Source organism: Corvus hawaiiensis, chromosome 2, assembly GCF_020740725.1.
Source record: "Corvus hawaiiensis isolate bCorHaw1 chromosome 2, bCorHaw1.pri.cur, whole genome shotgun sequence".
Classification (NCBI taxonomy): Eukaryota; Metazoa; Chordata; class Aves; order Passeriformes; family Corvidae; genus Corvus; species Corvus hawaiiensis.
The window spans coordinates 89,519,063-89,531,464 of NC_063214.1; the positions used below are offsets into that span (position 1 = coordinate 89,519,063).

Sequence of the window (12,402 nt, forward strand, 5' to 3'; positions counted from 1 at the left end):
TAATGTAATTCATGTAATGGATACAGCTGAAAAAACAGGTGGTTTAAAAACCTCTTTATGCTGCTGAGCTCATTCTTGTATCTGTGACATTTCTTATCACCTGGGTTGGAAGAAATTCATTTTATCTTACCCTAATTTAATATTTAATTTTTATTTTTTTCCTTTAAATATGAAACTTTCTTTAAAAGAAATGAAGGATTTTACTAAGCAAGGTGAGCAGTAGTAGTGCATGGGTGAACAGGCATGTGTACATTGTATATGGAGCAGCAACTTAGCTTGTCTCTCCCCTATTTTTTTTTTGGCTAGGTGTGCAGCACAGCAAAACAGTTGGAAAATGCAGCCAGTTGTTGCATTAATGGTTCCATGGTTTTTGGTTATTGCTTTGTTTTAGTGAACCTTTCTGTGCTCCTCCAAGACCTTGCCTCCATGCAGTTACATGAATTTAGAATGTTGTGCTTTGCATTTTAATTCCTGCAGAAAAACCCACATAACTTGCATGTAATTGCTAAGAGAAAATCAACAGCAATGGGCCTACTGAGCTACTAAAAATATGAAGCTACTTAACATGACATTCTTGGTAGCATGTTTTTTGTGTACCTCTTGATAACATGTTAACAGTATTTGATAATGCCTTTTTTATAGCTGGGAGCATACCATACGCTCTTCAGAGTTCAACAAGAATGAACAAAAAAATATTTGCAGGTGGCTACATGTATTTTACAGCCTATACCTGTACTTCTGTCCTAGCTTTCAATCCTTTTTGGTCTTGTTTCTAAGAGATATGCTGGTTCATATTTCATAGCAGCAGCCTTTGAAAAACGAAAAGAAAAACTCCCGAAACAGAAAAATTTTACAGTTTTTTCTTAAGACTTGGAAGAAGTGCTATTTGAACTCAGAAGGGCCGTTCATCACTAATGGCTTGTGCAGGGGTAGAGCTAGAGATGTGAAGAGAGGAAAAGCCTCAAACAACAGAGAAGGAAAATGTGTAAAAAAAAAAAAAAAAAGTAATGCATTGTGGATCTTTCTTTGCAGTATCAGCTGTGCTGTTTATTGTCAAACCTGATTTAGGTGGGGTTTTTTTGTCTTCTGAAACAGATGGACATGCACATCTTCCAGCAGTAGTCCCCAGTACAATATATGTGAGCAGATGATCCAAATCAGAGAAGACCATATGCGTTTCATATCTGAACTGGCTCGTTACAGCAACAGTGAGGTGAGTAGGGTTAGAGCTACATGTGCAAATTTCATGTCACTCATTAAGAGTTATTGTTAAGTATCTGAAAAGCAGGTAAATGACAAAGCTTGGCCACCTGAGTCAAGAAAAGCTGGCTGCAGGTCTAGTACCCGTTACTCTGCATTATATTTGCACTATTTAAATTTAACATAACAATGACACGTCATCCAAACTCTAACGTCCTTCTGCCTCTTTCTCTTTATGTATCTCAGATTTGTCCTAGAAATTTCGGTATGTCTCATTTAGAATATGTTGTCTAGCCCTTACTCCAAACAGGTGCTTGTAACAGTTTAAACAAAACTAGAATTTAAGAGATAAGTAAAAGAACACAGAAATGCATATGTATACACACACTCCTATATATCAGGTATATAGAGAGAACATATAACTGTATATTCTGTATAATTGATGTCTTGAATTCATCTGCAACAATATTGTGGTCATTAGGGATACCAGTGATTTCCATCTCTCGACCAAAATCTGTGAAGTTTAACTACATAAGTCTCTAGAAGAAAAAGCTGATGTAAATGCAGGTGTTGGTATATAATGCTGTTTTAGTGCTTCAATTGATGTAGAAATTTGGCTGTGGATGCTGAATGTTCTGATGTGTATTTGAGTGTGGGTTTGGTTTGGTTTTTTTTATAATGTTCTAGGTGGTGACTGGGTCTGGTCGACAGGAAGCTCAAAAAACAGATGCAGAATATCGGAAGCTCTTTGATCTCTCTCTCCAAGGCCTGCAGCTTCTCTCCCAGTGGAGTGCCCATGTTATGGAAGTGGTATGTAACATGGGAAATAAAACCAAATGAAAAAGAGGTGGCTTGGTGAGGTTAGACAGAATAAAACGGCTTTATTTTAATGGACTGAAAAATGCATGTTGTGTTTTCACAGGATCACAGAACATTCTGAGTTGAAAGGGATCCACAAGAATCTTGTTCCCTTAATTCTCCGCTTCCTTCTTCCTTCACCCCGTTTCTCCTTCTGCTTCAAACCTCATTCTTAGAGGATGGCACATGAAGTTCTCAGAGTCTAGGAGTAATGTTGCTGCTTTGGAGATCCAGTAGCTCGTAGCTCACCCAGTACATTCAACTTTAATGGATAGGCTGTCACCTGTGAACCTTCACCAGATATTTTAATGTCACTCTAGACACAACCATTTTGTAGACTAAGACTTCATCATTTCCTTCTAAACATTGTTTAAAATCATATTGTTAGAAACATCTGTACTGGCGTGCAGTCACCAAGCAGGTGATAGAACAGCTCCAACTGGCTGTGTTTAGACATGACCACTGAGTAAATTGAAGCATGTATGGTCTTAACACACAAAAATAGATGGAAGGGCACCCATTGGCTTTAGATTAGGCTTTTAGCCAAAAGGAAAGTAAATGCAGGAAAGGGAAAATATGAGAGAAGATGAGGGAGGGGAAATAAAGAATATGCTGAGTTGTTTCTCTGTATTGCAATAGTTTATTTTAAAAACAGATGCCAGTTAGAAAAGTGACTGTGCTTTTTTCCAGTAAGAAGCTGCTTAAGGCAGAAATTGAAGAAGAGGATGCAGGAGTCCTTCTTATGCTGCAGATGTTGGATAAAAGCTCTGTGTCTTAGCTGAACCAAAATATGTTCTAGGAAGGGCTGAAACATGACTTAGTGTGTGAGAGAAGCCAGACTTGCTCCTCTTCTGCCTCAGGTGTTTCAGGGGGCATGAAGCAATTTGCACTATGTGACTACAGTGCAGTCACAGTGGGCATAGCTGGAGAACCAGTTTGCTCTCTCGTTTGTATTTTTAACTGCCTCTTTTAGAAGCCAGTAGATGAGTCATGTTTTTTCCTGTATTGTGCTATTCCTATTTAAATCCACAGTGTATTTAATGGTGACAATCTTTTTCTTCTTTTCTCCTCTTAAAAGAGGTTGCTGTCATCTATTCCTTACCTCTGCAGCTCCTAGACTTGCTCCTTTCATTTCATTTATTTTATTAATTTTTCATCACAAATTGCTGCATCCAGGGTCTCTTCATAGTGAAGAGCTTCCTATTTTATTATATCTCTGAAGGAAATCTCTCATTCTTAGCTCTGTTTCTATCCTGCTCATTCCAGGACAAACTTTCTCTGAGCATCACAGCAGGTTTTTTTGGCTATTCTCGCTGCTTTTGTCTTTATAATTTGTATGGATTCCCATAAATACTTCTCATCTAAGTTCAAGTTTGTGTTCACCTTCTCTCTTCCCTACTGAGAATTTATTCTGATATGGAGTATCCTAATTATTTACCTGTCTACACCTTCACTGAGTATGCATGAACATAGTTACATGCATCATGTTCAGATAAAAACTTTCAGTGTATGTTTGTTGTGCATCTTAACCCTGTCAGTTTAATGCCCCCAACGTCTTTGTTTAATCATTTCCCCAGTGTCCTCTTTGTAGCACTCAGGTTGCAGGGTGTGATGCTCCCCTTTGTCATAGGTGAATTGGTGCTATTAATCCATTTTAGTAGGCAAATTTGGTAGGCTACTAATCCAAATTAGTAGGCTATGTAATCTAACATTTATGCTAAGGTGGTGTCAGCCAGATCTTACTATGTACTGAACTCAAACTCTGAGAAAATTGCATTTAAATGTGACTAGGCTTTTTCACTTGATGTACCCTGAGGGATATTAGGCCAGCCTGACCCTGCTCAGGGACATTTTGAGCTGTGTTTGCAGTGGCTGAAAAGGCAGTATTTAAGAGAAGTGCATGCTGTGCAGATCATATTGTCACAGATAGCTATTTCCACACATTTCAGCCTAATACATTAAAAATTAACACCCCTCCCCACAAAAAAAACCCCAAACCTGTAGTTTTCCAGTTGTGTTTTGAAATCTAAATGTGAATGTTTCACCAAGCAGAAAACTCCTCTTTTTGTGCGTGGGTCTAATGGACTTTTTTTTTCTTCTGTTCTGAAGTCTTTCTGTGTTTCTCATGTTTGAAGTGGAGAAGAAAATTTTGCCCGTGCTAACATTTGCTCAGTAAAAAATACCCTTAAGTGTAATACCTGCTGAGTTTGAGTTGCATTTCTTTGGAATAATACAGAATCACTGGTTTTCAGGAAAAGTTTTTAGGGAAATTACTGCTTGGCATTTCCACCAGATAGTAGTTTCAGAATTTATGCAAGGTTTGAACATAGTACTAAATACTATTTGTCAAATATTCATGAAAACACTGGGGCATTTCTCAAAGCATGTTATTTGTGTCCAGCTGTGTTTTGTGTTTCTCAAGCATTTTTGTTTCTTTTTGTTCCCCCTATCTTTTTTTCTCCCTCTTCTGCCTTGTGAACTGCAGTATTCGTGGAAGCTGGTTCACCCAACTGACAAATACTCTAATAAAGATTGTCCTGACAATGCAGAAGAGTATGAAAGAGCAACAAGATACAATTATACTAGTGAGGAGAAGTTTGCTTTGGTTGAGGTAAGAGAAATGTTTTTCTATAGGGATTTTCCAAAGATTAATTCTATACAAAAGAGAACATTCTCTATAAGCATTTTGCATACCCAGTGCAAAAAGACAGCCTGCCCTGTGCTGACTCTGAAACAGCATGTGTTCCTCCATTCAGTATAGGGGAGGAGCACAGCAAAACTATCCTTTATCATTTGTAACTTGTTAATGCCCCTTTTCTCATTTTTTGTATTTAAAAATGCGCTTTTTGTACAAATACACAAACAAAATAAGAAAAATACATTTGTCTGGGGTTTTTATTTACAGGTGATTGCCATGATCAAAGGTCTTCAGGTGCTGATGGGACGGATGGAAAGTGTTTTCAATCATGCCATTCGTCATACTATTTATGCAGCTCTTCAGGACTTTGCCCAGGTCACACTTAGAGAGCCATTAAGACAAGCCATTAAAAAGAAGAAAAATGTCATTCAGAGGTAGAATTACTGTTTTCATCTTTTTCTATATTCTTTCCCCCAGACCTTAGTAAATTTGTTGCAGAATTGCACAGATGTTCAGTTCTTCCTCTCTAAGTCTGTACTCCCAGTCTGTCTGGCATTCACAGTTAGCTTGGTTGGATATGGATTGAGTCTGAAGTTAAAAATGAAAGGCTGCCAGCATGGCTGCAGTAGGGGCCCAGGCTGTCCTGAGCCTCTTGGGACTACTTCAGGAAGTCTTGTGTTTCCTGTTGTTTATTTTAATTTCCAGAAAATATAAATACAGTAATATTGAAAGCAAGATTAGGGTTTATATTTTGAAGAAAGGTTTCACAGTCCCCTTTATGATTCCAGTGTTTCCTTTCCTTGTGTCTCATGTTTATCCCACTCTCTCTTCTCTCTGCCCCTTTTAGCATTCTGTCTTATTTCTCAGCTTCTGCTGCCTTTAGCTCATTAGCCTTACACTTGTCTTCCAGTGCTCCATCTGCCCACACTGATTGGTGACATTTCCTGACCTTATTTTTTTGTCCCTAATTGTTTGCTTTTAATCTTGACTTGTCTATCTTTTGTTCACTCCCACATTTCATTGCAAAGCTCTTAGAGGTGAAAGTCCTTAGCTAATTAGGCTATTGCTAAATGCTCTGACTACCACAAAAATATCATCATAAGCTAAAAATAAACAAATTGCTCCACATTATCAGGTTTACAGGGAGAGTCTTTTTGTCCCAGGATTTTAATGAAATAGAAAAATATTGTTTTCATTCCTGCTCAGATTTGGGATGAGACATTTTCTTGATCATTCAGCATGCCACAGGATATGGCTGGCTGTGTTCCTGACAAGTATCTGAGTTCCAGTTCAGTATTTGGAGCTAAAAGTATAAAGCTGTTTGTATAAATTTCAGCTGAATTCTGGAATCTGAATTTCTTCTGAAAACAAGAATTCTGCTTTTTTCATTTCAAGCCACCATTGTGTTTCTTTAATTTGGTTAATAATCTGCTTTGGTTTGATTGAATATTAATTGAATTCGTAGTGAATATGAATTAATATATTCATATTAATGTGAATTTTGTTTGATTGATCCAGCTCTGGGGTCCTCAACACAAGAAAGACGTGGACCTGTTAGAAAGGGTCCAGGGGCCATGAAGATGATGAGAGGGGTGGAGCACTTCTCCTATGAAAACAGGCTGGGAGAGCTGGGGTAGTTCAGCCTGGAGAAGAGAAGGCTCTGGGAGGCCTTATTTACAGCTTTCCAGTACCTTAGAGGGAGAGGGACTTTTTATACAGGCAGATAGTGACAGGACAAGGGGCAATGGTTTTACTGAAAGAGGAGAGCAGGTTTAGATTAGGTGCTAGGAAGAAATCCTTTATTTGGAGGATAATGAAGCACTGGAACAGTTTGCCCAGAGAAGTTGTGGATGCCCCATCCCTGGAAGTGTTCAAGGACAGATTGAGTGGGGCCCTGAGCAACCTGATGTAGTGAAAGGTGTCCCTGCCCATGGCAGGGGAGAAGTTGGAACTAGATGGTCTTTAAGGGCTCTAGACCCTTTCTGATAAAGAGCATGGAGTGATTATTTTGTGGATGTGTCATTCCTGAAGATGTTGGTGAAATTCTTTTTTCTTGGTTGGAATTACCCTGAACTCTTGAATGCTGTTGCAAAGTTTCTGTTCTTGTGGAAGAATGCTTAAAAAAGTTAAGTGTTCTGTCAAGGCACCTGGATGTGCTGCGGTGTGAAGTAGTGGGAATTGTGCTCAGTGTTTTGCAGGCCATAAGGAAGACAGTGTGTGACTGGGAAGCGGGTCACGAGCCATTCAATGACCCAGCACTAAGGGGAGAGAAGGACCCCAAAAGTGGTTTTGACATCAAAGTCCCAAGACGTGCAGTTGGACCTTCCAGCACTCAGGTATTTTCCTGTCTGGTGGTTGTGATATCTGTCAACAATTATTGCATGAGGTGTTTTCTTTCTGTCCTGAACTATTTTAAAATTGCAGGTTTTATTACGGTCTTTTTTTAATGCTAAAAATCTACTCTGATTTATATTTGCAAAATTATATGCACTTAACCAAGATCCTCTGTCTGGATTGCTGTAATTTTCTACTCTGATACATAATTTTTCCAAGTGTTCAATTTCTTTAATTTGATTTTCTGGGAACAAATATTTTCTCATTGAGCTCCTAATGTTTTTTAAATAATATTTTTGAACTATTTGAATTATTTCTTGACTGACTTCTACCTCTGGTATGGCTGGTGAAATTTTTTTATTAAATCCCACAATTCAGTAGATGTCTAGTAGTTTTAAAATATGTTTAAAATATAAATGAGTGTCTGGTAAAATATGGGAAAATATATGACTTCTGAAAAGATCCCTTGCAGTCTTCAGTAATGAATGATAAAGCTGGTCCCTAGAATCTAATTTGTCTGCTGCTACCACTAAAACGAGATATTTCAAATGTTTTCTGTGGTAGTCATCAAAATCCCATATCTAGGTGCTCATTCTTGTTACCTCTATATAATTCTCTTTTTTATTTCATTTATGGATTTGTTTGGAGAGTGTATAGTCTCATATTTGTAGCTCATCTGAGAAAATGAGGTACTGAGCACTTTGGGTGGAAAAACTGAAGGCAACTGTGGTTTGTGAAGACAATCTTTTAATACCTAAAATCTGTGGGAAAGAGAGCATGTATGGTTAATAATTTTGGGTAATAAAAAGTTGCTTAATTTGTGATAAGATTGGTTTAATGAATATTTTGTTTTGATAATTGCAGAAATATGTTTTGATTTCTAATTTCCTGGGGTGAAAGAAAAGGTTAAATATCACCACTAGTTTGCTTCTCCTGTGCTTTAAGGGCTTTACTTCACCTTTGCAACAGGCTGGTTAGAGCATGTGGTTCTATCTGCTTTTTCTGCTCTTGGGCTGGTACACTTGTCCGTCTGGATTGACAGGAGGGCAAGAGGTCAAATATATCCATTTTAGATAGGTTTTCCTCAGCTTCATGCTGTTCTAAAATGGCTGTGTATGAATGGGTAATTGGTGCTACCTGGGAACCTTTGCTAAGTCATTTGATAAGCTAATGGCTCTCTGAGCATCCTCTGAAATGAATGGGAACTTTCCCTTTGCTTGAGGGAGCCCCAGATTGCAGTGATTATTCTGAAAAACCTTTCTGTGTGACCTCCTCTGCATGCTCACTGTGCTGCTTTTCATTTTTAACAAACTAACATATTTTCTCTGCTTTTCTTTCCCATTCCTTATTTACCCATGTGTTTTTATTAACGGATTCTCTTCCCCTGCCTGCCCCTGTCTGTTGGTTTTTAGCTCTTCATGGTTCGCACTATGACAGAGTCCTTAAACTCTGCTGAGCTGTTGAAGCAGCTCAAGTCTCTGGGATTGGAAAAGCTATTGCATGTGACACACAAGTTTCTGAGGCAGTCCTACATCTATCCGCCTCTTTTAAACTTTGGTGGTAAGACATTACTTATTACTTTTACTTATTGTGGTGATGTGAACTGTTCCACTGCAAATGGTCTGCTGCTGAGTGTCAGTGGAGATCCCCTTGGCATGGGTAGGCATTTGTGCTGGTGTGTAGGCTACTGTTGCATCGTTCCTCTTGCCTCAAGGCTTTTATCCACATAGTGCCAGTTTTCAGTTTGAAGTGGAGCAGTCGCTTACTGATAGTAATTCTCAGTGTTGCTCAACTAATGTACCATATGTATTTTCCTTTTTTCCCCCCCTTTCCACCATAATTGTTTCCTTTAATGATACAGCTTTACATGGTGAGAACTATGTTAGAGTCCCTCATTGCTGACAAAAGTGGTTCCAAGAAAACCTTGAGAAGTAGCCTTGAGGGGCCCACCATATTGGACATAGAAAAATTCCATCGCGAGTCTTTCTTCTACACTCATTTGATAAATTTCAGTGGTAAGATATGTAGATGATCAGTGTCCAGCTTAGCATGTCCTAACACCTCTAACACGACCTGGAAAATGTTTCCGATTGCCTAAGTCAACCTTTGGTTTATTTATCAAAAGCCTTGGTCTGTCCAAACTTTTTCTGAGATGGTACTTAGTATTGTGGTGGGATTTTTATTTTGACTTGTTATGCGTTTGTTCCTAATGCGTCAAATTTCATATTGTTACTTCCCTTTTCTATTTTCTTTATGTATGTACTTATATAAACAAGGGACAAATAAGCCTGTACACATTGAAATTTTTAAAAGGAAGTAGTTTTTGTGTTTTGGGAGATTTTTTTTTTGTTTTTGTTTTAAGTACAGAGGAAACAAATTCTCTGTTGTGGTAAATTTGATGTCATTTCACTACTCTTACTATTCAGTTAATTGTAATCGGAAACATGCTGTCCTAAAGAATTCACCTACTGACATTGAGTGTACCTAGTCCTTGTCATCACCATGCTGTGTTGTCTTTCATTTTTGTTTTGCTGCTGGCCTCTTTTACCCTTGGAGAAAGGGGAGCCTGTTAATGTCAGCCATAGTGCTACTGGGGAACAGCACCGCAAAAGGTCTTCAGAAGGTCTGAGTGTAGAAAGTTCATTCCTGTTTTGGTTCTCAAGCCTTCTGGAAAAGAAGGATTGTACCAAGTGTTTTCTGGAGAGGTGGGAAGCACACGTCTGTGCCCTTGACAGCATCCTTAGAAACTTGTTGTTTTAATCCCTACTTCATGTGTCTGTCTGTCATTTCCTGCCCATCTAATCAACAGGAACATGTGGAGCAATTCAGTCCTCCATAGGGAGGGATGGTTCTGGAAGTTCCAGTCAATTTTGTCTCCTTCACTTGCTGCTTCCCAAATTCAGTGTATGGCTTTCTCAGCCCCCAACTGAGAAATTAAACTAGAAATCCCTTTTTACTGGTGTACGTAGTTTTTCTGTTTAACTGATAGTCTTGTCCACTTCCACTCTTTTTTTTTTTTTTTTCCCCCCTATAAGAAGACACCGCTTTTGGGGGCCAGTGGGGAGTTCAAAACTCTTAGGAAAAGTCATGGGCTTTAAATTTTGAATTTGCTTTAGACTGTTTGGCCTATGTACAGCTCTAGTGAGTTGCACCTGCTTTTTTTGTTTCACATTGCATCATCAGAATCACAGCTGTATTGTACCTGATGTATTTCTATGAGAAGTGTAATTCTCCCTTATTTATTCTGAAAGAAACTCTGCAGCAATGCTGTGATCTGTCCCAGCTGTGGTTCAGGGAATTCTTCTTAGAGCTGACCATGGGCAGAAGAATCCAGTTTCCTATTGAGATGTCCATGCCTTGGATTTTGACGGATCATATTTTGGAGACAAAAGAGGCATCAATGATGGAGTAAGACCCACTTGTGCTCTTCCACTGAATGATTATTCTTAATGATTGCCATTACTTATTATAATGTTGCTGCTTTAATTGGTTTTAATAGGTAGTCACTGAGAGAGTATTCTAAATGTTTATAAAATGTTTGTATTACATTTGCCCATTTTCAGATTCTCTAAGTTTTCTTTTTGAAGTGAGTAATTGAAATGCTAGGCCTTTCATATAGGTATCATTGCACTAGCCACGTATTTTGCTCTTTGAGTTCTCCTTACTTATTCTTCAAAGATGTCAAACATGTATAGTGGTAAAAGCCTAGTTCCATTTTGATGGAAAGCTACATCTAGAAAACAAGTTTTAGACTTCAAAAATATCTACGCCTTTTCTTGAACTAACAAATATTTTCTTAAAGGAAAAATTGTGATCCTTTTTATATGAACTAAAAAAGATCCTGTTTTCATGAACCACATGTGGACTACAATATTAACTGGCTTACATCACCTTGACTGCACCATCCTAAAGAGTCATGACTTTTATACACATGTAACTCTTTCTTTTATTCTTTTTCCTGCAGGTATGTTCTGTATTCTTTGGACCTTTATAATGACAGTGCTCATTATGCACTGACCAAATTTAAGAAGCAGTTCCTCTATGATGAAATTGAGGCAGAGGTAAAGTAACCTTTCCTACTAGAGAAAAATAATCTGTACCTGAATGTAAAAATCATGCTAAAGGATAATCTCTATATAAGAGATTCAGAACAGCTGGAGATAACAGGAAAAACTGAGAATACTGAATACCAAGAAGATGAGTAACTGATTGGGTGATATGTTGTAAGGAAACCTGTAGACCTGTGCAAAAATGCCTCACATTTATGCTGAAAATTGAATATCATCTTCTCTTTGCTGGGAAATTTGGATCTGTTAACTTTCTTGACTATGTTTGATAAACAGTGGGAGGTCTTAGATAAGCTGTGTTTTTTTTAATTTTAAGTATCTCTAAACGCACTATTTTTTTCCCCCCAAGGTAAACCTGTGTTTTGACCAATTTGTCTACAAGCTGGCAGACCAAATATTTGCATACTACAAGGCAATGGCTGGCAGGTAGATAGTCCTTCCACTATGAGAGCTTTTCTTCGCACATTTCTGCTCTGCTTTGCTGTTTAATATACTTCAAGTGTTTTCTTCCTTTCTTCACAGCCTGCTTCTGGATAAACGGCTGCGCTCGGAGTGCAAGAACCAGGGAGCAACCATTCAGCTGCTGCAGTCCAACCGCTATGAGACACTGCTGAAACAGAGACATGTTCAAGTGAGTTAACTCCTACCATGTTGTACTGGAGTTGCTTCATGTAGGTAGACAAAACTCATTTTGTGCTTTATGTTCTGTCGTCTAATTAGCATAACTGAACATCTGAGATCTGCTTTTTGTTTTGTCATATGAAGGCGTAAATTAAGAAAGAAACCTTAAAAGATGCCGTTTTAATGCAAATGTCTGTTGTAGTTAAGAAAACATGAGCCAAATAGGAATGCCATGGGTGGTAGCGTTGTCTTCCTAGTAATGTCTTTCATCAGCGTTCAGTATGTTGTTGGCAAAATGTCATGGAAGCATAAAATGATGATATAAATACTTAAATGTAGATGCAATGTGTACTTTTACTTATTTTTGTGAGAATTGGGATGCAAACTGTAGTACCGCATTTGCTCGTGAATTTATAAATTTTGTCCATCTGCTTTGTTTCAGTGTGTTTGGGATGCAAGTTCAAAAAGTGAGAGTCTGTTAATCTGTGGAGTCTCACAGTCCTTGTACAGTTTGTCTTGTAACCTGACTGTCAGTTCAGAACCTCATAGCATGTTTTCCTTTAGCTTCTCGGTAGGTCCATAGACCTGAACCGACTGATCACGCAGCGCATTTCGGCAGCCATGTACAGGTCGATGGAACTGGCCATTGGCCGCTTTGAAAGCGAGGATTTGACTTCGATTGTG

General features: G+C 38.3%; 1 protein-coding gene across 3 annotated transcripts in view; it reads left to right on the forward strand.

Annotated features, from left to right (window-relative positions):
- Nucleotides 1-12,402, forward strand: part of CYFIP1 (cytoplasmic FMR1 interacting protein 1) — a 75,361-nt gene that overhangs the window by 26,947 nt on the left and 36,012 nt on the right. The window contains exons 11-21 of one of the 3 annotated variants that reach the window (XM_048324743.1): nucleotides 1,096-1,213; nucleotides 1,888-2,010; nucleotides 4,544-4,669; nucleotides 4,964-5,130; nucleotides 6,885-7,032; nucleotides 8,443-8,590; nucleotides 10,282-10,438; nucleotides 10,995-11,091; nucleotides 11,447-11,523; nucleotides 11,620-11,728; nucleotides 12,283-12,402. In XM_048324743.1, the coding sequence (XP_048180700.1) occupies nucleotides 1,096-1,213; nucleotides 1,888-2,010; nucleotides 4,544-4,669; nucleotides 4,964-5,130; nucleotides 6,885-7,032; nucleotides 8,443-8,590; nucleotides 10,282-10,438; nucleotides 10,995-11,091; nucleotides 11,447-11,523; nucleotides 11,620-11,728; nucleotides 12,283-12,402 (1,390 nt within the window). Of the gene's footprint in view, nucleotides 1-1,095; nucleotides 1,214-1,887; nucleotides 2,011-4,543; nucleotides 4,670-4,963; nucleotides 5,131-6,884; nucleotides 7,033-8,442; nucleotides 8,591-8,891; nucleotides 9,046-10,281; nucleotides 10,439-10,994; nucleotides 11,092-11,446; nucleotides 11,524-11,619; nucleotides 11,729-12,282 lie in introns of those variants that run through there. The other 2 variants (XM_048324732.1, XM_048324750.1) reach the window with 2 other exon arrangements.